We start from the raw sequence: 26,142 nt of genomic DNA, 5'->3' as shown, positions 1-26,142 counted from the left end.
TCTAGACTCATCATGGAAACAAAGACACTAAAATGCAACCACGGGCAAATTACTCTACTTCTTGTGAAATTGATTTCATTATATTTAGGCTAGTATTATCCATAGCCTACTGTAAAATCCTTATTTGTTTGGGTCTATGTAAAATTATGTCCGTTGATATGACTATTTGTATTATTGGTAAGAAAATCTATTTATATATAGGCTATTGTTAATTCTATAGTAGCCTATAGCCTATTAAAGGATATTCTCTGGGTTTGTTAAGCAAGTTATTTTTCCCCACAACATTCACATTTTTATTATTAAATATGTATTTACTATCTCTCTCTCTTATTTCTTATTATAACTTATTTAGGCTACTCATTGCCACTGACACTTTCCAGCGAAGTATTTGTTTCCTCACACTCTCGTCGTTACTTTTGCATACGCTTTCGTTTCAGAGGTGGACGCAACTCTCTGCCAAAAGACCCGCCCTCTTCTGACTCTGATTGGCCCTGAACCTGATGGTGTTAAACAAACCAATCAAACCAACAATGGCAGCACGTATTACCCAATCAAGGGTAGAATAGGACGCGTCTTCACAGAATGCGGGTGGCATGATTTGCATTGGATCATGCGTTCGGAAATACGGGACAAATCGCGTCCCGTATTGATTCAAAACGGGACGCGCTTTTTATTTCACAAATACGGGACGATTCCGTATTTTAAGGGACGGGTGGCAACCCTAAGCCCCACTGGTGCGTTAATGCAGTTTCAGTGACAACAGTTCCGAATGCCATACCACCTACCACAAAACACAATATCTGCCCAACCACCCATCATTCACACAATACACACATGAACGTAATGACTGTAAATACTATGCAACTTATTCAAATAACCAACAGACTCTTCAAGTTTTCCGTAATTCAACCACAGCCAGTTGCTGCTCCTTTCAGCTGCTTCAGATAAGTTCTTTACTTTGCGACGCAACTCTTGGCCACTGAATCCAACGTCTCTGAGGAACCGCGTTGTAAAGTATGCCACAAAACCTCGACAACCCACTTCCACTGGATAAACCTGGACTCTCCATCCTCGTTGTTCTGCTTCAGTGGCCAGATGAGCATACCGCAGTTTCTTCCTCTCATATGCCTCATCTACCGCATTCTCCCATGGCACTGTTAGCTGTTGAACAATGCATGCTGATCCAGACCACAAAACAATGCCTGGTCGTAGATTAGTGGTGGCAATCTCATGTGGAATAATAAGCCATTGATCAAGATCAGCCAGCATCTTCCAGTCCCTAGCAGCTTCTTATTGTCCTGGGCTAGAATTGGTTATCTAAACTAGTACATCCACCTTTGTTCTGGTTATGACATTGCAGTAAATCGTGCTGATTAAATCTAACAATTATACGTTTCTAATTTATCATATCTCGCAAAACCGTGCAAATTATACTTTGTTCTCAAATTGTTAATGTTAACAACGTCAGCATTGCGTGACTACATGTAATGTTCTTATGATGTGTGTCCTTGTTTTCGCATGGATCCAGTTGCAGTCATAGACTGTAAAAGTTGCTCTTTTTTTCTGTAGCCACTCCGAAGTCCGAACAAAGTCTTTTGCATTTTACAGCGGGTGAATCTCTAGTTGTCACTGGTGATTGTCGTTTGAACCTTACTGGATCTGTCATCAAATTGATAAGTTTAATCAAGTGCTGTGAGAAAAGGCTATAAATCTCCACCTTCAACATCCTCACACGCAAATGTGACACAGGTGACAATTCAAGTTCAGACTCTGTATCGTTAATTTTTTCCTTATATTTAATTTCCACCTGCACGATTTTATATTCTGCTTCCTTTGCAGCCAACTCCGCAGCTGCATCAGCCCTTTTGGCTACAATGCTTGAAGTGTCAGACTGCTTGCCGACACTAGACTGAGAGGCGGTACTGTAGATGGAGCGGGCAGACTGGTGTGACAATAGCTGAGAAGGGCTTTGTCTTTCTCTATCTGCTTCAAAATCACCATCTATTGCTGTTATACATTCATTAAAAGGCCCAGTTCTTCGCGATTCCATTTTTTCAAACTTTAGTTAGTGTGTAATGTTGCTGTTAGAGCATAAATAATACCTGTAAAATTATAAAGCTCAAAGTTCAATGCCTAGCGAGATATTTTATTTAACGGAAGTCCCCTTTCAAAGCATACAGCGAACGGCCTATTTGGACTACATCCCTCTACTTCCTTTGTTAATGATGTAACTAGAACAGTTTTTTGACCAATCTCCACCCAGAGGAATAAACAAAAAAGGGGGCGTGGTCTTGTTGCGCTCCCACAGAGAAGAAGCACTTAAGATGCGCATGCATCTCCAATTTATGGTAAGAGGCGTGACCTTTACGGGCAACGTGCGATTAAGCTGCTGTCGAATCACAACACAGGAACCACTGGAACAATCAGAACTCGTTACGTTTTTCTGTGACCGTGGGGTCTGATCCAGTTTGACCCAATTTGATTCAGATTCATTGGCACTATTAGGGCTATGATTTACATGAAGAAACGTCTCTGGTTACGTATGTAACCCTAGTTCCCTGAAGGGAACGAGACGCTGCGTGTAAACGCCGTGGGAACGCCTCTGCGTGACGAGTCATGAAGCACGTATGAAATCTGTCCAATGGCGAGACGGAACGTCATAGGCGGGGTGACGTATCGACCAGGAAACTATAAAGCATCCCCGAAACACAAGCGCAACAGCTTCTGATAGGACTGAAGCAAGCGCTCACGGGCATGCTGGGAGTATGGCATAGACACGCAGCGTCTCGTTCCCTTCAGGGAACTAGGGTTACATACGTAACCAGAGACGTTCCCATTCAGGGAACTTCGAGCTGCGTGTAAACGCCGTGGGAACGCTAATACCAACGCCGCCATGCGAGCAGGTGTCCGTTGTATGAAATCAGGCACATATTTAGACGAAAGCACCTGCGCCCCTGGAGCGGAGCTACCATACCCCTGGTTGAGTGAGCCCAGACAGCCAAAGGAGAAGGCTGACCGGCGGACTCATATGCAAATGAGATGGCCTCGACCACTCACTTACTCAACCTCTGCTCAGATGCGGGACAACCTTTCTTCGGAGGTCCAAAACAAACAGATAACTGTTCAGGCTTTCTCCACAGGGCAGCTCTGTGGACATAAGCATCTAGAGCCCTCAGAGGGCAGAGCAGATTAGTTTCTCTTGGTCTGACCTCACAATACCACGAAGAAAAAGAATTACCAATGGGTATCTCCCGTGAAAAGCTCCACTCAAAGGGACGTGGTAAGCAGATAGGCCACCACATACACCTTTAGTGTGGAGTGGGATAACCCTGTGGAGAAATGCTCCAAAGGAATTCCAGCACCGCCACACCGGGCAGTTAACTGGGTCCAACTGGTGTTCTCCCCACCAAGAGGTGAAACATTGCCACCTCAAGGCATATAATCTCCTCGTGGACGGAGCTCTGGATTGGAGGATGGTCTCCACGACCTCAGTCGAGAGACCCGATTCTATGAGCTGGGCCCCCTCAGAGGCCAAGCCACAACCTCCATAGATCTCTGCGGGGGTGAAGTATCGACCCGCATCCATACTCGGGCCGGCCAACGCGGGGCTACTAACAGTAGAAAGACCCCGACTCGGTGAACCCTCTCCAGAACTCCTGGGAGCAGAGCAATCGGGGGAAATGCGTACAGGGGTGACCTCGGCCACTCCTGTACCATCGCATCCAACCCCAGAGGGGCTGGTGGATACAGAGAAACCACAGCATGCAGTGTCTCAGTCCCTGGATTCAAATAGGCCTACCTCGGTATGACCGAAATGACTCCATAGGAGCTCCACCACCTCGGGGTGGAGTCTCCACTCCCCGGGCCTCGGCCCCTGCCTCGACAGGATGTCTGCTCCCCGATTTAAATATCCTGGGATATAAAATCGCCAAAGAAGAAGCTTCCCCTGGGCCCACAGAAGGATCTGGCGCTAGCCTGAATAATGGACATGAGCGCAGACCCCCTTGATGGTCTATAAAAAGACCCCCGATGTGCTGTCTGACCGGACAAGAACATGGTGACCCCTCAGGTCTGGGAGAAAGTCCACAGACCCCGGGCTGAGCGACCACTCATGATCGCCCCCAGCCCGTGAGGGAGGCGTATATCGTTAGCTTCTTTGGAACAATGAAGTAACGGCTGTAATACCCCAACTCTCTGTCGGGGGGAAGAACTCGTTCTATCGCCCCCTTCAGTAACAGAGCTTTCACCTCTTGTTCCATGACCAGAGCCTGCTCGGGGGATACCACTGTAGGCAAAATCCCCCGAAAACGAGGCGGACGTGACCTGAACCGGATCGCGTACCCGCGTTCGATAGTCTGCAGGACCCATTGAGATATATTTGGAAGACTTTCTCATTCTGCCAGAAATTCCACTAAGGGTACCAGTCTCTCGAGACTGGCCTCTGGAGTAATTATAGAGACAGAAACAGTGCCCTGTGACCGCGCACAGGCAGGGTTTAACGACTGTTCTGTATCGCTCCTCGGAGCAAACGAGCTTCCCTCGGGAAACCACTCGCTAGGACCGTCTGCGCCCACCCTCACAGGCAGGTTCAGCAGAACGGGTCCCTGCAGACCCCCCTGGTGGTTTATGTAAGAGACCACAGACATGTTGTCTGACCGGACAAGAACATGATGATCTCTGAGGTCTGGGAGAAAGTGTTTCAGAGCCTGAAACACCGCCATCATCTCTAGACAATTTATATGCCATCGGAGATGATGGTCTTGCCACAACCCGCGGGCCGAGCGACCACTCATGATCGCTCCCCAGCCCGTGAGAGAGGCATCCGTCGTCACCGTTACCCGGCGACACGGGGCTCCCAGCGCAGGTCCCAGGGACAGGAACCAAGGTTCTTTCCACATAGCCAGGGCACGGAGACCACGTCGTGTGACCTTGATCTTGCGGAGCGGCTTTCCCCTCGGGGAGAACCCCTTGGTCTTGAGCCACCACTGTAGTGGTCTCATGTACAGCAGGCCGCACGGTAACACGTTGGATGCTGCTGCCATCAGACCCAGAATTCTCTGGAATTCCTTTACAGTGAGTGACTGGCCTAGCTTCACTTGCTTGACAGTCGAGATAATCGAGGCTATACAAGCCGGCGACAGACGTGCCTGCATCGTCGTCGAATCCCATACCACGCCTAGAAAAGTGGTCCGCTGAACTGGCGAAAGCACACTCTTCTTAGCGTTGAGTCTCAACCCCAACCTTCTGATGTGGGCGAGGACGGCATCTCGATGCCGAATCGCCTGATGCTCCGATTGAGCCAGAATCAACCAATCGTCGATGTAATTTAAAATGTGAATGCCCTGGAGACGCAGCGGGCCAAGGCCGCGTCCATGCATTTCGTGAAGGTTCGAGGAGATAACGCTAGGCCGAATGGAAGGACCCGATATTGGTACGCTTCGCCCCAAAAAGCGAACCTCAGGAACTTCCGATGTTGCGGAAGGATGGAGATATGGAAGTACGCGTCTTTTTTTAGGTCTATCGTGACAAACCAGTCCTCGGACCTGATCTGTGACACGATCTGCTTGAGAGTCAGCATTTAGAACTTGAGCTTCCCTACTGACCGATTTAAGAGGCGCAGGTCTAAAATCGGACGCAGCCGCCCATCCTTCTTTGGAACAATGAAGTACCGGCTGTAATACCCCAGCTCTCTGTCGGGAGGAAGAACTCGTTCTATCGCCCCCTTCATTAGCAGAGCTTTCACTTCTTGTTCCATAACCAGAGCCTGCTCGGGGGTCACCACTGTGGGCAAAACCCCCCGGAAACGAGGTGGACGCGACCTGAACTGGATCGCGTACCCGCGTTCGATAGTCTGCAGGACCCAACGAGATATATTTGGAAGACTTCCCCATTCTACCAGAAATTCTACTAAGGGTACCAGTCTCTCGAGACTGGCCTCTGGAGTAGTTTTTAAAAACAGAAACAGCGCCCTGTGACCGCGCACAGGCAGGGTTTAACGACCGTTCTGTATCGCTCCTCGGAGCAAACGAGCGTCCCTCGGGAAATCGCTCGCTGGGACCGTCTGCACCCCCCATTACAGGCAGGGTTGGCAGAACGAACCCCTGAGGGCACCGAGAGAGAGCGGGCGCCGGATTCAGCGGCGAACACCTCTGTCTCACGGTGGGGACCACCCTCAGTAGCCTGACACCAGTGGCGTCAGGACTTCTTCGACGAAGCCTTCCTGGCGACAATAACCGTCCTCAGATCGGTTCTATCCCGGGAAGACCTCGCCTGAGAACGCCGCGTCTCAGCCCAGTTTTGCTGGGGAGGAGCCCGAGACGCGACGCTCTCTCGACGGGCGGGGCTGCTCTCGCCCAGCAGCCCCCGAAGGATGAGTACGGAGGGGGAGACATTTCTGGAGCGCCGCTGCCTGTTTTTTTCCCGGACGACAGCGGCGCATCCAGGAGAAACGCTTTATCTTTCTCCTTCATATTAGCCAGATTTAGCCACAGATGCCTCTCCGTGGCCACCAGGGCTGCCATAGAGCGGCCGACTGATCTGGCCGTCTCCTTGGTGGCACGGAGAGAAATATCTGCCGCCTGACGCAGTATCTCATTAATCACGTCAGTGCCGACGACCTCCCCCTCACTCATATCTCCTAGACCCAGCAATATTAGCATACATAGAGGTCTGGTGTGTCAAAATTCTAGCTGACACTGGTTTGTTCCACGATCTACACACCTCGGTGTGTAGATCGGGGAAGAAAGGCAAACACCGGCATGGAGGTAGTGAGTGTGATATTAAAAATCTCTCATCCATTTTACTCTCTCGACTCTTGTTTCTCAACTGGCCATTCAATGGTTAATTTTTCCACAGCCCGAGTCAAAAACCTCCATTTTTTTTTTTTTTTTTTTTTTTTTCCCTTTATTTTTACTACATTCGCGGGAGACTGGGATGGCAAACGAGCTTCCCTCGCTCTCCACTGAGTCCATAGACTCTGCATCCACACTTTCAACATCCAGCTCCTCAGAACTGGATAATTGAAGTGATGGCGCCTCAGCCCGGGCAGGAAAAACCGCAACGCGGACTCCGGCAGCGAGAACTGAGGCACTGGATCTACCAGGTAAGGGCAGAGAAAGGGCGGGGCCCGTCTCAATCCCCGCTGATAGATCCATCTGCGATCCCCAGGACGCAAGCCTTCGCTGTGCCTCGGCAGCAGCGGGACCCGAGCCGCGGGGAGCGCGCACCGAACCACTCTCCTCGAAGAGTGCCCGGCGGGAGCGAAGTGTCTTCATGGGCAGACACTCGCAGTGCACAGCCGGCCCCCTCGAGAGCCGACTGAGCATGCTGCACTCCCAAACAAACAACACACAGATCGTGTGTATCCCCACCCGTGATGAAGCGAGGGCAGGGATGAACACACTTTCTGCTGTTGTTTGCTCGCCATATCAATATATATAAATATACAATATTAGACAGACAGACAAAATTCATACATAGAGCGCTTGTGAAGACTCAGAAGCTGTTGCGCTTGTGTTTCGGGGATGCTTTATAGTTTCCTGGTCGATACGTCACCCCGCCTATGACGTTCCGTCTCGCCATTGGACAGATTTCATACGTGCTTCATGACTCGTCACGCAGAGGCGTTCCCACGGCGTTTACACGCAGCTCGAAGTTCCCTGAATGGGAACTGAATGAGTCATTGTGATTTCATCCAGACGCTACAATAGTACAGAAAGGTGTCAGTGTCAACAAAAAAGTAAAACAAACATGAAATTTGAATAAAACAAATATTTTGCCGGTGAAAAAAATATTTTGACCAGAGTGACTCGCACAATGACAAAAACGCTTGTTATTTTGGTGGCTATGGTCAATTTACTGACACAATTGAAGCATGAATTAAAGGTTTTGGGTGAGTTACTATTTTTCAGACATCCAATACAGTTCTGACGTTCCAACAATAGTGGCACTTGCCGAAGCAATTGAGAAAAACTAATTATTTTTTACAAATATCATATTTTTGAATAATGGATTTCTTTATTAATATTAATCATATTTTACAACAAAACAGCTTCACATTTTTTTAAATCTTATAAAATAAAAGACTGACAATTTTGTCTGTGATTTAGCCTTTTAATGAGACTCAAAATGAAGTTTCTTTCACCGGTTGACATGTTAATCAGATTAAGATGTGTACTCAAGTCATTCTATGTTTGAATTGCATTTGAATGTATATTTGAATAGCTTAAAAGATCCAATCGAAACAAATGATCATCATGCCATTTAGCAGTCTACAATACTTTGTGTTCCAGGAAACCCTCTGTTAATGAACTCGTCCATGCAGCCAGACCTGACGATGTCACGGACCTACACCAGCCCCATCTGTTTCCCTGACTCCATGGAGAAGGAGCTCATCCCTGAACCTGCACTCTTTGACCCCCTCCCAGACCTCAAGGTCAAAGTTCACAGCTCCTTCATGGTGTCTCTTGGTGTGTCCGAGAGGGCGGAGTATCATGCAAAAGCCCCTTCCCAAACGTTTCCTCGTGGCGTGGTGCAGGAGATGGGAGGTGGAGGGGGTACGCTGGGTGGGAGAGGGAAGAGTCAGCTGACCCCTGTCCAGCCAACGCTGGTCTCTAGTATGACGACTGGCAAGCGGCCACTCAGGACCAGTGGGGTGTTCGGGCACGGCGGAGGACGGCTGGTGGTGCCTAATGCAGGTGTGTAAATGTTTTTGCACTTGCATGTCGTAGAAAGATTAAAGAAGCAAGAGAAATTTAAACACAGTACATAAAGGGAAAAAACACACAAACAACTGCAGTTGAATAAGCAAGCAGCCCACTCACAGGAAATCTGATGCTTATTTCGAATATTAGAAATTTTTCAGGTAGAATTTGAATTGAATTATTCGTTTAAAACTGTACATTGTAATTTGTAATTTGAATTCACATACTCATTTATATTGGTTCCATTTTTTACAGTTCTGGGGTAAATTAGAGCTTTCTGTGAGAGTAAAGTGTGCTTCCATCATGGTCCATTAATTGATAATGGTCCAGTTAAATATTATTGGCTTCCATTTAGAAGATTGGGGTCAGTAAAAATGTATCTTGTGCTCAACAAGGCTGCATGTATTTGATCAATATTGATTAATATTGTGAAATATTTTTACAATTTAAAAAACTCATCTGTTATATAAATTTGTGTTAAAATAATTTCTGTGATGGATAAGCAGTATTTTCAGCATCATTACTCCAGTCTTCGGTGTCACATGATCCTTCAGAAATCATTCTAATATGCTGATCTGTTGCTCAAGAAACATTTTCTTGTTATCCTCGCAACTGAAAATGGTTGTGCTGATGAATGTTTTATGAGGAAACCATGATATTTTTTTAGGATTTATTTGATGAATTGAAATATATATATATATATATATAACCATATAAAAGTCTTAAGCATCACTGTTGATAGTTAATGTGAGGAATAAAAAGTATTAATTTCTTTAAAAATATAGTTTTACTGATCACAAACTATTAAATGGTAGTTCATAAAATAAAAATAAATAACACATAACTGGCTGTTTACATGTCATGTCTAAGTTGCCGGTTCTTGGCCAAGTCTTTGGAAGTCTAAGGAGAGACGAGCTACTGTAGTATGCACACGCACCAGTCTCTTCTTTATTCTCTCTCCAGTTTTCCTTTCTTTTCTTTCTCTCTCACACACAGTATATCTAGTGGCTGTCCTGTGTGTTAGAGAGGCTGTGCACACAGCACCCAGCGGCTGACAGAGCGGCCGACTGACAGAGAGACCAGCAGGGCGGCATTGATTTAGGAGTCTCTAGGGTCCATCTCTCTCTCTCTATCTCTCTCTCTCTATCTCTCTCTTTGCTCACACACACTCACTCCTTTGCTCTTTGCTCACACGCTGTAAAAAGTCTCGACAGGCTGGCAGAACGTGCGTGAGAAAGGTTAGAGGCTAGAGCATCTGTTGAAGCGTGCTCTCGCTCAGCCTCTTTTTAAGACCTTTACAGCCGAATAGTAACTCTAACAACTCTACAGGCACCTTGTTACTTCACAAGGTGTGTGCTCGTGTGTGTTGTACACAGTCTTTCATAAGGGAGGTTTGAATTGATTTTTAAGATGACGTGTTGTCATGCACGAGTCCCACAAGAAAAATCTTGTGCTGTTTCACGATTCCAGGCTTGCATCAAACTATTCATCCCACTGAAAGGGCTTCTGGGAAATTAAGGGTATTTCCAAAAGAGGAACATTGTTTGTTCTAGCATCCAAGTCCCATTCCATCATGCTGTTGGATCTTATAAATTGTTTGTGTTTGTGTGTGTGTTTTGCTACTCTTATCTTTTGCTAGGTGTGAGTTTGCTGGTGCCTCATGGTGCAATTGAAGAGGACACAACCTGGGAACTGTACATGAGCATTACCCAGCAGGTCTCCAGGTAATAAATCCAGGATACTGACGCACAAAATCGAGACTGTATTTAACTCGCTCTTTTCCAAAACCTAGAAAACTGCTTATACGGAAAGAGAATTTTGAAGCTTAAGTCTTGATGCTAAGACTTATCCAACTTAATTATGCTGTCTTGTAAGATAACTAATTTTTGTCAAATTCTAAGACTATTTGTGGATTTGCAACAAACTTGGTGAAATACACCCAAGATGGCAGCTAAATCCGTATTAATCACTTAATACTGAAAGGTGTCACTAAAATTATTAAAAACAAATTATTTTACCCAAACAAATGACTGTAAAGGCCCCAATATGCTTCAAACAAAATCAAAGAACAAACTGTTGTGACATCATTTTGAACAAAATCATGCCAAAATGAAGTTCATTTGGAGATTGTTTATCGAGTTCGAACTTTGGAACTTTATTTAAATTCCAGAGTAAACTTTCCAGGATAAGTTTGCTCTGGCTGGGGAACAACTTCAAACTACCATTGGTCCGTGCCGATGATGTAATAGGTGTGCTCTGAGGCGGCTCCGCCTTTTTTGATGTGGAAATCTTCTCTGGTTCGTTGATTCTGTGCAGTTCATTGAGGTCAGACATGAGTAAAAACATGAGCACACTGGAGAGCTGCTTTATAGTATAAATTGAAGTTGTACACTCTAAAAAATGCTGGGCTGTTTTAACCCAATTTTGGGTAAAATATGGACAAACCCAGCCATTGGGTTAAAAATGTCATTTAAAAATGTAACCCAATGGCTGGGTTTGTCCATAATTTACCCAAAATTGGGTTAAAATAATCCAGCATTTTTAGAGTGTAATTCTAATAGAAAGTGACATTAGCTCTGTTTTGTTATTGACGACGTGAATATGCTCACCAGCATCCAAAACACAACATGCTGAAGTTATCAGTAGGGCATGTTTCTTTTTATTCCCATTTTTGTAGCTCAATTTTCCTTTCTTACCCTCAGTCCCCCCTCCCCAATACAGGTATGTGTATTGAAGGTGCATAAAAAGGTGTACTTTCATAGCATTAGTATGCTGGGCCTGTGTGAGAGAGTGGTTAAACACATCCAAGTTCAGCAGGTTATCTGCCAGCTGTGCCATGCTGTTGCTACAAGGGGAAAAAAAAGATGGCGACTGAAACAATGGCACTGTACTCGACCCGAGAACTGCACTGTAGACATCACACTACGGTGTAAGCATGATAAATCGATGCTTCTCAACCTTTTTGACTCTAAGGACACCCGCTGTTCACAATAACATTCGAAAGCCCTCTAGCTATTTGAATGTTGTATATTTAAAACATTGGGCATTATAATGTCATTTTATTTTTTGGATTACAGATGTTTTTGGAACTGAATGTTGTTCAGTTCACTCTGTTTTTAATGAATGAATTTACATTTCTCAGTTGTTCGTGGTTTACAGAATAAATATTAAGGATAATGTTTTTAAGAAATTCATAATTTCTACCTGATCAAATATTTTAGAGCTAGACACTTTTAATCATTTACATGACATTTCCATGTATAGAAATGACACTTTTAAAGGGATAATCCACTTTTTTTTTGGAAAGAGGCTCATTTTACCACTCCCCCAGAGTTAAACAGTTGGGTTTTACCATTTTCGAATCCATTCAGATGATTTTCTGATATTTAGAAGAATATCAGTAACCAGACAGTTTCTGGTCTCATTGACTTCCATAGTATATTTTTGTCCTACTATGGAAGTAAATGAGACCAGAAACTGGTCTCATTGACTTCCAACTGGTTACTGATATTCTTCTAAATATCAGAAAATCGTCTGAATGGATTCGAAAATGGTAAAACCCAACTGTTTAACTCTGGGGGAGTTGTAAAATGAGCCTATTTCTAAAAAAAGTGGAGTATCCCTTTAACATTAAGTCAAGTCATATATCTATATACTGTCTGGAACTCTGTTTTTTTCAAAGGAAACAAACAGTTGTTGAGAGGTTGAATTAAATTAAGAAATATCTTGACTTTTTTTTTCTTATTACAAACCATTTGCCACCAGTGCCAGTCTCAGGTCAAGTCCATGTAACGTTTTCATATCTCAAACTTCTAATCTGTGTTTGCAGTCTGTTTCAATTTAGCACATTTCGTCAAGTACGGTGAACTTCTACAGATATCCCCTGCTGAGTGTTTATGGAGCAGTGAAAACTGTGTAGAGATGCTTTAAAATGTAACGCAGCTTGTATTTCCAGTGAGGAAATCTCCCAGAATGCCACTTGCTTTGTTCTGTTGAGCTGCTTAACTCCGGGATTAACCCTCCAAAAATTACGAGCAAACTTCAACGACCAAGGATTTCAAACTAAAGTTGTTCAACTCACTATAATGTCACCTCGAATAAGACAGAAGACTCTTCCCTCCAAATCCTCAGGCGCAGTCGTATGCTTGCTGGGATTGATAGAGATCAAAGGTCATGAGTGTTCAGAGACTCTTCAGCGCTCAAAGATGAAAACCTCAATCTCAGCAAGTTCGCAGATGAAGGTACCTGCTAACGTCCGATAAGCTCAGAGCTGTTTGCTTCCCCGTCTCCCATCCGACGCGCCAACACCACCGCCGCGCAGCTATCCGTCAGTCAAATGTTAGCTGCTCAGCCCAACTGTCAGTCAAAGCCTATCTTTTGACAGTTGTGGTGAGTGGCGGGGAGAAATTCAATCCACAACACTGCAATCTGACCAGAAAGTGGAGGGAGGGGGGTTTAAAAGAAGAGAGAGGCAGAAATCAATCTGCAGAACCTCCTAAATTTAACCGCACGATCTCCAGAGTCCTCATAATAGAGGCTATAGAGAGCAGAGTCATGAAAAAGGATCAATCAGAGACTCTTTTTTATTTGTTCACAGTGATAGGATTGAGTTTGCTCAGACCTCTGGGCTATTTGCAGAGCTTAAAGCTCTCCTGTACCCTTCCCTGTGGATTCACCTGGACATCACACAGAACATTTTGTATTACTAGGAAATGATTCACTCTGTGTTAATGAAAGCAGACTTGTTTTTGGGTTTTTTTTTTTTGTTATACTGCCGGATATTAAACTTGTAAATCAATAGGTGATGCATCTCCTTGTTATTAGCGCTGTATCTCTGGCTGAATTAATGATTCAATTCTGCAAGGATGCACTAAATGTATCAAAAAGTAACAGTAAAGACGATAATTTTACAAAAAGTTTTCTTTTTTTTAATAAATGCTGTTCTTTTGAACTTTATTTTCATCAAAGAATCTTTAAGAAAAGGTATTAAACCGCTTTCAACATTGATAATAATAAGAATTGTCATTGAGCCCCAACAAAAATTGATAACTGAGCAACAAGTCCCTCCCTATTAGAATGATTTCTGTGGGGACTTATCTAACTCTGATGGAGATGGTGAATACGCTAAAGTCCCAAAAAGTTGGTGTGTATCGTAATGGCTGCTGAAAACTCATCTTTGCCTTTACAGGAATAAATGGCATTTTAAACAATTCAGTTGTTTTAACTTACAATTATATTTCACAATATTACTGGTTTTACTTCAGTTTTGATTAAATAAATGTAACCTTGGAGAACATAAGAGACACATAACATTACATTATTTCACAATATTTGATATATAGTGTATAGCAATTAATGCACTTAGTCATTGATTGTTCAACTTTGATTATGTGCCTGCTGAAATTCATAAAAATATTCTCCTTCAGAGTGATTCATTTTTAGATGCAAGGAAATGCATTCCTTGTCAGAATGCAATGAGCAGCGATATTTTTATAAGTTTATAATTTATTTTATTTTTTATAAGTTTAACAGTATAAATATCTTTTGGGCATTTGTATAATGCCGATTGTCCGATTGCCGATTATTTTGATTGACCACTTTAGACATTCTAGTAACTTTGAAACTAGGTTGATCTGTAGCTGCAAATATATTTATAGTCAATAGAATGTCTGTTGGGGGACAATGAAAATGAATTTTTAGCAGATATTAAGCAGAGAGTGTACTAATACTCTAATGACTGCTAGTTGACAGTTGTTGCAAAGTTAGTTATAATTATGAGTAGAATATGTCTAAAGTGGACCATCGAAATAAAGAGTTACTGCCTGATGACCTCCCATGTCAAAATTCCCGTTAGTGTGAACAGGGTTTTATAGTCAAATACTTCCCTTCTCTTAGACATTGTGATCTAAAGGGGATAATTGTTCATATTGATCGGGCCATAATGCCTTTGGCAGAAAAATGCAATAAAGCCGCTTGTTGAGGTGGTTTCCTCAGGGGGCCGTTTTGGTTTTAATTTGTTGAAGTATGGTCTCTAGGCTGTATGAGGAGGAAAAAATGAGAATCACAATATAGGCGTTGTGGCTCACTTGGTGCTCTAGATGAGATGAGGCTTAACATATAACCAAAGGACAAGTACATGATCATTTTGTAAGTATAAGACATGCTAGTGTAGTGATGAATTAGATATAGGTGAAATATATTATTTTCTTTTTTTGTAAAGTAAGCAGGTAATTTTAATACACCTGAACTTGCCAGATGCATTTTCATTATATGGAAAGAAGTAGCTTTAAAAAAAATGGATTGTTATAGCTCTTTGTCTTCCACAGGGAAAAGGGTAATATATGTTTGGAAGGTGGATAGATGATGACTTTTATTATGGATTTTTATCTGCAAATGTGAATGGATTGACCAAATTGGCTTTATGCCAATTTGTACTTTAGGAAGTACACTTCCTGAACTTTAGCCAGCTCCTTTGTTTCCTGTCTGCCATTATTGGACAAACTAATTAATCCAGGTGTGCCTGACCTCAGTAGTCGCAACAACAATAATCAGACACACCTGGATTAATCAGTAGTGCAGCTGTGCATAAAGCCAATTGAGACATGAATGAGTGATTCATTATAGTTGTAATATTTTGAATACATTTTTTATTTTTTATGTTTTCCATTTTCATTTGAACGTTTTAGTAATTTAGAAATGTTTTAAGTCAAAATAGTTTTTTTTAATGTTTAGTTTATTTAGTACATTAAGTTAAGCTGTTATGTTGTATGTTGAAATAAAATAAGTTTAAAGTTAAACCATATTTTAGTTAATGTGTTAACCCTGCTGCCACTTTTTTTATCATAGTTATAATCTACAGATTCAATCAATATGGATGCCCCTTCAACTATTTTTCATTTGTTTACTGCTGTTCGTGATATTTCGGCAAACATTAGACATTTTGTTCCATTTACAGTAATAAGCGTTTTATGTGCCTGGATGTTTTTCTAGTGTTTGCTGGAGTTTCAATAAAAGACTGTAAATGTCAGGTAATGCTCTCTCTCCTCTCCAGAATGGCAAAACATGCTTAGCTGCTTCATCAGCGTTAATTGCTTTTATTTCAAACACAAAAGAGTTTGGATGCAATGCCAATAAATGGAGGAAGTTGGGAGGGAACAGGTAATTATTCAATATAAATAAATCAACATGTAAACAAACTGTGCAGATGGAGTGAGACAGCGATTAGATGGTTGTTAAGTGACTGGCCTGTTGGTACGATACAGTGTCGAACACTGTAATTGGACGGCTGTCTCAGCCTGCCACCTGCTTAGAAGGAAAAACGGCTCCGGTTGTAAAATAAACACTGACGTTCCCGTATGTTCATCAGAAGCATCATTACTAGTGAGTTGTTGTCAAAATCCATTAGCTTAAAGAGATACTTCAACCAAAATGAATATTCATTCCTCATTTACTCACCCTTTCTTCTGTGGAGCAAATAAGAGTTTTTGTCAAGGAAGTCAATGCTTACCAAAACTATTTGTTTACCAGTATTCTTCAAAATATCTTATTTTGGGCATTTAAGTGTTGGACTTTGGCCTGTTTGTGCTACAAATATAAATGATTATAACAATTAGCTATTAAAGAAAGCTAAGCTATTACTTTTCTAAGCAATTAGGGTATATTACTAGGATACTGGCTTTTTAATACTTGAAGAGTTCAGATGCAAAAGCCTCTAAGTGCCATTTGAAATTTTCATTTTTATCAAGCTTGTATATTTAAGTTCAGTAATTTCACTTAAATGACAATTCATATGTAATCTTAATTCCCATTTAAGTCAAATTAATGAACTTAAATATACTAGCTTGATAAAAATGATCATTCTAGAAGAAAATTTCACATGGCACTTAGAGGCTTTTGCATCTGAACTCTTCGCTTATAAAGCACATACTTATACCTTATTCTCCATGACCATATTCTACATCCCTTAATCACCCAATCCCTAAACTTAACTTCCTTACAAATGATTAATATGCAGAAATTAGGAGTTTTCTGAGACAAAAGTCATAGTTAATAGTGAGATTTAGACTTTTTTTTTTTTTTCCTGTCGACAATAAAACGGGTAAAAATGTCCTAACATGGAGATTTGGGCTAGTTAAAATGTAGCAAACACCCAACCAAAACTATCAAGAACACCTTAGCATCATGGTTTCACATGGACAAACACCACTCAGTGTTAAAATCTTAACTTCCTTACAAATGATTAATATGCAGAAATTAGGGGTTTTCTGAGACAAAAGTCATAGTTAATAGTTAGTTAATAGTGAGATTTAGACTTTTTTTTTTTTTTCCCTGTCGACAATAAAACGGGTAAAAATGTCCTAACATGGAGATTTGGGCTAGTTAAAATGTAGCAAACACCCAACCAAAACTATCGAGAACACCTTAGCATCATGGTTTCACATGGACAAACACCACTCAGTGTTAAAATCTAGTTTGAATCTCTGTGCACAGAGTAATAAATGGTTAATCATCCTGGTATTGTTGACAGCAGGTGTCTGGTTCATGTAATCTGCTGTGTCAGTGTGTTTTCCATGGCGCCACCCAGGCTAGTGTGAACTCACCCTGCTGTATGACTAATCCTTTTTGAGGATCCACAGCAGTCGTATCGATCGACGCTAACACGTCCAAACTGTCTCAATATGTCACCAGGCTCCTCAGAAGGCACTTCAAACAACACCATCGACCAGTGAACTCACACACACACACTTACTGATCCACACCCGATCAAGTTCAACTGCCCTCTGGAATCACTTCAACCAGCACAAAGTACAATATATCTGTATTAGCTCTGAGTATGCAGGCTAATCTGTTGTGTTTGTGTTTGTGTTTGCATGGAGAGCTGTGTGGCTACTTGACATGTTTCCATTAACAAATCTGCTTGTATTTTTAGCTAATGTTTGTTCGCAGCAGTAGCACGCCCTCGTGTTTATTAACCAAACGAATTCCATTTATTTGAACGTTGGCATCTTCTGGTGAAATCAATACTGTTATTTTGACACTCCAGCACATATAAAGCGAGGATTTCCCATGAGCATTTCACACAAGTTGTTCTCTTGATCTGTAATTTATTTTAAATGTGGACAGGAAGTTTCAATTTGGGGGAAACCTTTTAGAAAAATGAATTCACCGGTAGTTTACCATTATTATGGGGTGAAATAATTTCTAAATTATTATGTTCACACAGTGAACGTGATTTCACCAAGTGCAGCATGTTCCTGGATCAACATCTTTGTTGGTCCTGGAACAACATTCCAATCAACTAATCAGATTTGAGGGACAAGTTTACAGTTTGTCAAGATTAGGCTTAAACCAAGGTTAGGTGCTTCAACATCAGTATTATTTAGCTAATTTGTCTCTGATTTTAGGGATAAGTTAGGCTTAGAGGTAGGACTACATCAATATTAGTAGTATCATTATTTTTAACATACTTGAGTGTCAATGACGCTTAACTGACCTTATGCTAAGTCCCGCCTTAAAGCATCACTGACCAATCCTGCCTTAACAACTGTTTCTGACCTCTAGTTTCATATATTTTTCTATTGGAACTCAGTGTTTGTAACATTTAATATGTTTTAGGGAGACTATCCAAAAACTTAAAAGTACCCAGAGAGGACACAAACATTTGTTTTTTGTTTTTTTTAAATAAATGTCACAATTGATTCCAGCCCACGTCAGGATAGTATCCAATCAATTTTAAAACCTCATGAGCCAGTTTTATTGAAAATCATACTGAAATGTCTAGTTCATTTCTATGGGATCTTTTGTAATGCTTGTCAGAGTTAGCAGCTGTAACCAAGGGTGACGGAGCTTAGCAAAATGTCAATTCCAAACTTTTATTTTTATTTTTTTATTTTTTTCTGTGTGTGTGTTTCCATCTGATCTATAGTCTTGGGTCATCTGATGGAGTTTTAGGACGCCATCGGGTCATTTGATGGAGTTTTTCGGTTTCTTGCCACTGTTGCCTTTGGCTTGCTCAGTTGGGGATATTCACATTAAATGACCCATCATTGATCAGCTCTACCAAACTCGATTGTCTTTTTTTCCATGAATAAACAAACGTTGCTAAGTTGTCTTGATTGATATTGTGAAGCAACTTTGATACAATTTGTATTGTGAAAAGCGCTATATAAATATATTTGACTTGACTTGACTTGACTATAGTGCCAATTAAGTAGAATCAGAATCATTACCTTGTACATTTATTCATTTAGCAGATGCTTTTATCCAAAGTAACTTACAAATGAGGGGAAAAACACAGAACCAACAGTATTAGCATAGCCACAAAACATTTTTTTAAACAATATCAGTAAATCTTTCTGTCTGTCTCTTTACCTGCAGTGCTTTGTCTGATGAAAGTCAGGAGATACTTTTGAGTCCTGAGGTAACGTACGGCCCACCTGGCCTGACCCTTTCCTGCCCTGTTGCCTTGACGCTTGCCCACTGTGCAGATGTGAGTTCAGAAGACTGGAATATCAAGCTTAAGAGACAAACCCAGGACAACAACTGGGAGGTAAGGCTGACATAAGAATACAGTAGTATCTTTATTTAACTCTTCAAATTAGTCTATAACCAACGTGCTGGATAGGAAAGCCTTGAATTAGTGCAGGTGATTTAAACTCTGAATCATGTAGTTTAATGGGAAACAGCAGTGTGCTGGCAATTATAAAGAACTGAACTAAACTGGAGTGTCATTCTGAAGTAACAATGCTGAAGGTCACCATGTGACAAAATCAATAGATGATGTTCCTACATTGAGTGCACTTTAAGAGCAGCTCTCTGTGTCTCTTATTAACACAGTCCTTTCCCTTTGATATTTTGCTGTTCTTTATAAGAGCGGGATTCATACACGTTGAAAGAACTTCATCAAAGTTAAGCTGGAGCTCACTGACACAAGCCGACCCTGGAGAAACCATCTCTGTTTTTATTAGTCGGGTGCGTGTGCGACCTGACATTTCAGCAGACTAATCAAACGCAGACTCTCTAATTCAAAGACACATCACAATACCAATCAACTTCTTTTCTTCCGGTACAATCGAGTCATTTTGACGCTGTGTTAAAAACGCAAAGACCTTTGAGAGTTGTTTGAAATAATCAGCTTTTTCAAGCAGGCGTAATGCAAAGCAAGAGATAGGCAGGTAGAGACTTAAGTCCTTGCAGCATTGAGAATAACACCTTGTGTGTGTGAGTGAGTGGATGAGTGAAAGAGAGAGAGAAAGCACACTTTAATGTGCACCCACTGATTTGTGGGTAATAGGCAATGGTTTCTGTGCGATGGTGTGTTTAGACATGAAATATCAAGCTTTCCGCCGTCACAAATTGTTCAGGTCGCTTCAGGGGGCAAAGTTATGCTTAGCTTCAGCTATATTCAGCCGGTGAAATGGAGACCCCGGACTCAGAGTTCCTGCTGGCCGCTACACACCCACTGTTCCTGACATTCAAATACCAGATGCATATAATAATAATCAAGCTGTGCTTCCATCTGCAGAGCTATAAAGAAAAGGGAGGCATAATTTCAGCTAAAGATCTTCACCTTTCTCTAACATGTGTATGTACGTTTATGCTGACCGAGGATTTTATAAAGTGAAGCGGCCTGTGAAAAGCCTCAGGGTTGCCAAATGTAAGTAGCTGTCGGTGCTCATGACAACGAGGCCTACTTTGCATTAAAAGAAATTGAACCGTTCTAGAAAAGAAAAAGTCGATCAGCATGGATATTCTTGGATGTTTCTATTAATCATACTTGCATAAACATTACAGCATATCTTATAGCATGTCAGTGGTGTTGCACTTAAAGGGATACTTCACCTCTGGAAAGATGAATGTGTATTTAAAATGGGTCATTTATGTGGAAGAAATGTGAAATTATTTTTGAATTTGGAGCTTTCTACACTAAGAAAAGCCAGAAAATGTATTTTTGGCTTATGTGGATGAAAGACAACAACTCCCAGAATGCACTTGCTTCGCTGCCCTAGGAGGCCACGCCTACCAGTAACAGAGTGCAGTAGTTAAACAACAAGTCTAGGCTACTAGTGATTCTACGAGATGAGTCTGCCCGAAAATGTGTTTCGAGATCGCCCAAAATGTCCGGTATTCGGCTTTTGTGTTATACATTCGCCATTCATTATGATTTCTGTACCGAGCAGGATGAGACTGAGGGCCGCGGGAGAATGGCGTGAGGCCGGTGGCGTGATTACCGATGAGCGACGCCTGTGAGATGCACCGGTCTCATATCTCTCGCGGAGGAGCGGGAATTTTCTTAGCAATGTTAAAACGCACATCAACCGATCTCTTGTTTAGTGTTCATGTAAACACTACATTCAGATTCACCAATGGAATGAATTCAGTTAGATTGAAACAAAACGTATGCATGTAAACAATAAATGGTGACTGCAAAAAGCAAAAGCTGAATCCCGGACCTTTTCTATGGTCTCGACGGGTACTACTCAGCTTTCTCCACAGAACAAGAGCCTGCTAGCTTAGCTTCCAAAAAAGGCTGATACTTTGTGTTATATTCAGTGAGTGGCATCCCACCCTCTATGGGTGGGTTAAAAACATGCGGGAAAGCCTCTAATACTGACTGTAGTCTTTAGCCTCTGGGGGATAGCCTCTCTCATCTCAGGGGGATATGAGGGAGGAAAGCATGGTAATTCGAAAATACTACATGTTTTCTACTAATACAAAGCTTAAAAAGCCCCTATCATAGCATTTGAAATGTTCCTATTTTTGTTTTGGGAGTTCCCAAAAACAGTTTAACGTGCATGCAAGGATAAACACTTTATTTGTCTTATAATATGCATTTATTTTTACCCGATATGCTCAACGACTCCCAAATGATTCGTTCGACGAATCTGCGGCGATTGGTCAAATGACCCAGTCAATTGTTATTGGTAAACCGTAGGCAGAGACTGTCGGCAACGGAACGCCCATAACCAGGATTATAGCTTGTCAAGTGTTGAAAATTGTATATAGTGTTTGAACAAACGTGTCAGAAAAAGTGCACTTTCCACACGGTCCCTTACTCACGTCTCCGTCAAGATCGAGCTTTCCCGGCGAAACTCACATTGCGGGGGCTTTTGAGGGGCAGTGCTTATTATATAGAGTGAAGTCATATTTGGCGAAGTCGTTTAGGAGGTAATTACCATTTTTCAATGAATGTCTGGTGAATATCAAAAACAAAACTAACTTTACCCCGCTTAGAAGCTGCGCGGAGTGTACAAAACACACACAACACAATATAACTATATTGTACAAGCTACAGAAAACATAACAGCAAACATTATTAATATTACTTACAGATTGTGATTCGGAGGAGGACTAACCTGATCCATAAACACTGGATACTGAGCCCTCCTTCGGGAACAGCCGGCTTGAAAATCCACATTTGAATTCATTTATGTTTTGGAATGATTCGTCATTAAAATGATAAGAACACAAGGTTCAGGCTATACTGTTGTTGGGAGCGGCCAATGAGCTAATGTTCTGTATCTACGTCACGACGTAACAGCTAATGACTCATTTCAAAAACAATTCATTTCATAGACTCTTTTGAAAGACAATAACTTTATATACGGTGCACTTTCAGATATAAATCTTTGCAGGATGTTTTCATTCCCTTAGAGCTATATTCCACACTACAAGAACAGTCATTTTCAAAAATCCATGATATGTGCTCTTTAATGCTAAATCCATGGCATTTCATGGGTTTTCACACCCCTTTAATTGTAGTTCATCAATTTAGTGTAGATTTTATATTGCAGTATTTTTCCTGTAAATGATTATATCAATATTAAAATAATAAAATAAGCAAAATACTAAAATAATATAAAATGATAAAACCATATCTAAATGTATAATTCATTAAAATTGTATGACATTTTATTGAAATTCTCTTTCAGATGCAAAATTTAGAGGAGGAGAGTATTTAATGAATCATGCAAGGTGATTTACTAAGGTTTGCTCTAGTCAATGGACTGGTTTTTGTGCCATTATGTAAAGCCCTAAAAAAAGCACATCTTAAACCAGACGCTTATTTGCTCTGCTTTCGATGTTGTGTACAAATTTTGCATATGACTCATGAACAGTTGGGTTTTGACTGCGAGTATATGTGTGTTTCTGACAGGAGGTGATGACTGTGGAAGAGGAGAGCACTTCCTGTTACTGCCTGTTGGACACTCAGTGCTGCCACCTGTTGGTGGAGAGGCCGGGGTGTTACGTATTAGTGGGAGAGGCCCTCACACAGGCGGCTGCGAAGAGACTCCGACTGGCTGTGTTTGGAAACATGGAGCCCAACTTCCTCAACTACAGCATTCGAGTGTACTGCGTCGATGATATGCCCCATGCCTTTCAGGTGTGTAAAGACTTTTAAGTTTGTTTGTGGGTGTACATTATTGATAACCACACATATTTTGTACGCTAACATTAGTACTCATGACATGTACACGTACAGACGGTTGATAATGCGCATTATGACAACTTGTGCTACCCCTCCTGAGCAATCTCTCGCCACAAGTAATAACCCATCTTTATCATATTTTAGGCTGTAGAAATGCAGACGCATAACCTCCTCGCACATTTTCTTATCCACATAGCCACCCATAGTTGTTGTAACTTGCACACGTTCCTGTCTCTTCTCAGAGATGGTCTTATTATTGGGAGATACAGTACGTGGGTCCGTGGATCTACCATTGGTGAAAATGTAAGGGTTAACTTGGATCACATGTGCCTTTAACCAATGACATTACAGTCTTGACGTCATTGTATTTTGTTCAGTTGTGCGACAGTCAATCACTGTTTGCGGATACCATAAAAATGTATGAGAAGTGCCGTAAACTGAATCACACCTGTTGCACACCTGTTGCTCTTTTAAAACATATTTTTTTTAATGTAAACTCTAAAAATAAATGAATCCAAAACTAATTATTAAGAGCAAACGTGTTGAAGATTAGTCAATGGGTTGTCGAATCATTCAATGTTAAGACTTTTTCCCTCTCCTCCATTGACATCTACTCAAAAAAAAAAACTGCCTCTGGTCTCCGTTAGTAAACGTTTCGCCTTTCTTTTGTTTTCATTTTGTTAACGTTGCAAGCTTGCCTACTCAGCATGCGCATACTGAGTACACTCACTCTACGGTGACCCTAGCATACACGTAAAACATAAAGTATACTTTGGGCTTAAAGAATCCAGCATTCATTCAAACCAGCATGGAAATTCATTCATTCCACTTGGTGGGTTTTTGGCCCTCACAGATGTAGGCTTCTTACAGTTTTTTTTTAACACAGTCTCATCCCAAGAACGTCACATCCGCCTATTTAGGGCCCCCTTAAACGTCGGTTACATGACGATCCGGGGCCGTCATACAACTGACGCTTTACCTTTAACGTCGGTTAGATGACGGGGTAGGTTTAGGTCTGGGGTAGGGTTAGGATCCGATAACATCATCTAACCGACGTTTAAGGGTACCCTAAAAAGGCGGATGTTGACGTATGGTCAAAAGACGTCCCAAGACGTCAGTTATATGACGTCTTGGGATGAGACTGCGCTGTTTTTTTACAGTCGCTAGGACACATTTCTCACACAATAGAAGTATATGTGAGCTAAACTGTGGGTCATTTATCATTGCTTTGGCACAAAATGCATTCAATGACTACATCTTTCAAATTACATTAATTATTTTCTCACTACAACACAACAACCGCCAAAACTCTGTGTTCCTACAGGACAATTTACACATGCTGTTTTCAAAACTGCTAAACTTAAGTACAAAACAATTAGTCAGTTTGGACAGTCCTATCGTATCTGAATCAGTGGATGGTGTGTATACACCAAAGTCAATTTTTGTACTTTGGAATTACTCCAAAAACATAAAATATACAATGTATTGAAGCATACTGCATCATCTAATTCATTCTAGTCACATACATTGCAGTGAATTCCAAACCGTTGAGAGGTAGAAGAAAGAAAGCGTTTACAAAGGAAAACATTGCACAAAATTTCCTGTTGTTAGGGGTTTTTAGGTCATTGTTTTGTGGATGACAAAGTGTGTTTGTTGGCTGTCAACCAACAGTTGCTAGTGCTTTGCTTTGCTAATGGAGGAATGTGTTTATTTGAGACATGTCAAAGTGATTTTGTAGTTTTAGCGTGTTTTGAATGTGAAATGAACTACTGTGCCGAGCTGAAAGCTGGTTTGGAGAACTGTGTGAAGTAAAATTTTAAAAAAGTGACCTAAGTATTGAGAAATGTGTTCTAGCGACTGTAAATGTCATGATACAGATTCCCTTCATCCTGCATATGACATTAGATGGAAATCCACAGCTTATTGGATATTTGCATTCATGGGGCAGCATGTTATGGCTAGCCGTCATGCCCTGTGGGTACTCTGGTTTTACGCTCCACTGAAAGTCAGCTGGACCAATCTCATACACACACACACATCTCCCACTAACTGATAGAATGGCTTCTTAAATTACAAAGACACGGTGAGCCACTCGCATACTTCATTTGTTCACTACGTGACTGAATATTTTCTGAACGCAAATTAAAAGTGATTTACATTCTGTTAGGCGTAACGTCTAGCTGAGCGGACACAGCTTCAGAGAAGTCTTAGTTGTACACACACATAACTTACAATCTCTTCACTTTATGAAGAAAGAGTAATATGTCATTTATATTTACATGGTTCTTTTCTTCTCGGTTACGGAGATGTGGAGATGTCTTTGTGTGGTATTGAAGCCTCAAGACATACACAAACTGAATTAGTGGTTCGTTTTTTTTCTCTCTCTCTCTCCCAAATTTACACATACAAACAAAGTGTAATGGATGACAGTAACAGGATGTAAATGCAAAAACACTCTTTATTATAGTGCACAGTAAAGGAGGTCAGTAGGCACAAAATGCAGGCGGCAGCCAACACAGAAGACATACAGGCGGACACCAGCGCAGGATGGATGATGACGCAGGGACCTCGGTGGACAACTGGTGCTGGTGCTCTGATCCAGTCCCTTGTGATGACGACGACACGAAATCCACCACCCAACAACGAATACAGGAACAGGAAACACACCGGGAAACCACAACGAGCTGACAACATGAGATACCAGTTACTGACCATATAAAGGGACAAACAATTGAAACCAGCTGGCACTGCTGATCATCAATTTTCAGTGACCACACCCACATACACACAACAGCATGCAAGACGAGAGAGAGAGTGAATTCATGAACCGTGGCACAAAGTACTGATGTCTGAAGTGTGTTTATATTCAAGCTAAATTAATAAACTTCATTAAATGTTGGGATATTATGCCTTCATTAAAGGTTCCAGGATTGAAGGTTTTACAGTTTAGTTTGACATCACAAGCCCTGTGTTGAAGGCTGTAAAAAAAACTATAAGGTGCTTCCTTCTACA

At 41.6% G+C, this 26,142-nt stretch overlaps 1 protein-coding gene across 3 annotated transcripts in view; it reads left to right on the top strand.

Annotated features, from left to right (window-relative positions):
* Positions 1-26,142, top strand: part of unc5da (unc-5 netrin receptor Da) — a 222,025-nt gene that overhangs the window by 188,243 nt on the left and 7,640 nt on the right. For all 3 annotated transcript variants that reach the window (XM_089124045.1, XM_039688107.2, XM_089124046.1), the window contains 4 exons: positions 8,292-8,696; positions 10,342-10,426; positions 19,080-19,251; positions 22,858-23,085. In XM_089124045.1, the coding sequence (XP_088980171.1) occupies positions 8,292-8,696; positions 10,342-10,426; positions 19,080-19,251; positions 22,858-23,085 (890 nt within the window). The remainder of the gene's footprint in view (positions 1-8,291; positions 8,697-10,341; positions 10,427-19,079; positions 19,252-22,857; positions 23,086-26,142) is intronic.

Source organism: Pimephales promelas, chromosome 19 (assembly GCF_988280905.1).
Source record: "Pimephales promelas chromosome 19, fPimPro1.hap1.1, whole genome shotgun sequence".
In the NCBI taxonomy this organism is placed as follows: domain Eukaryota; kingdom Metazoa; phylum Chordata; class Actinopteri; order Cypriniformes; family Leuciscidae; genus Pimephales; species Pimephales promelas.
The sequence above is the reverse complement of the archived record's forward strand: the minus strand, read 5'-3'. Positions and strand labels throughout refer to the sequence as shown.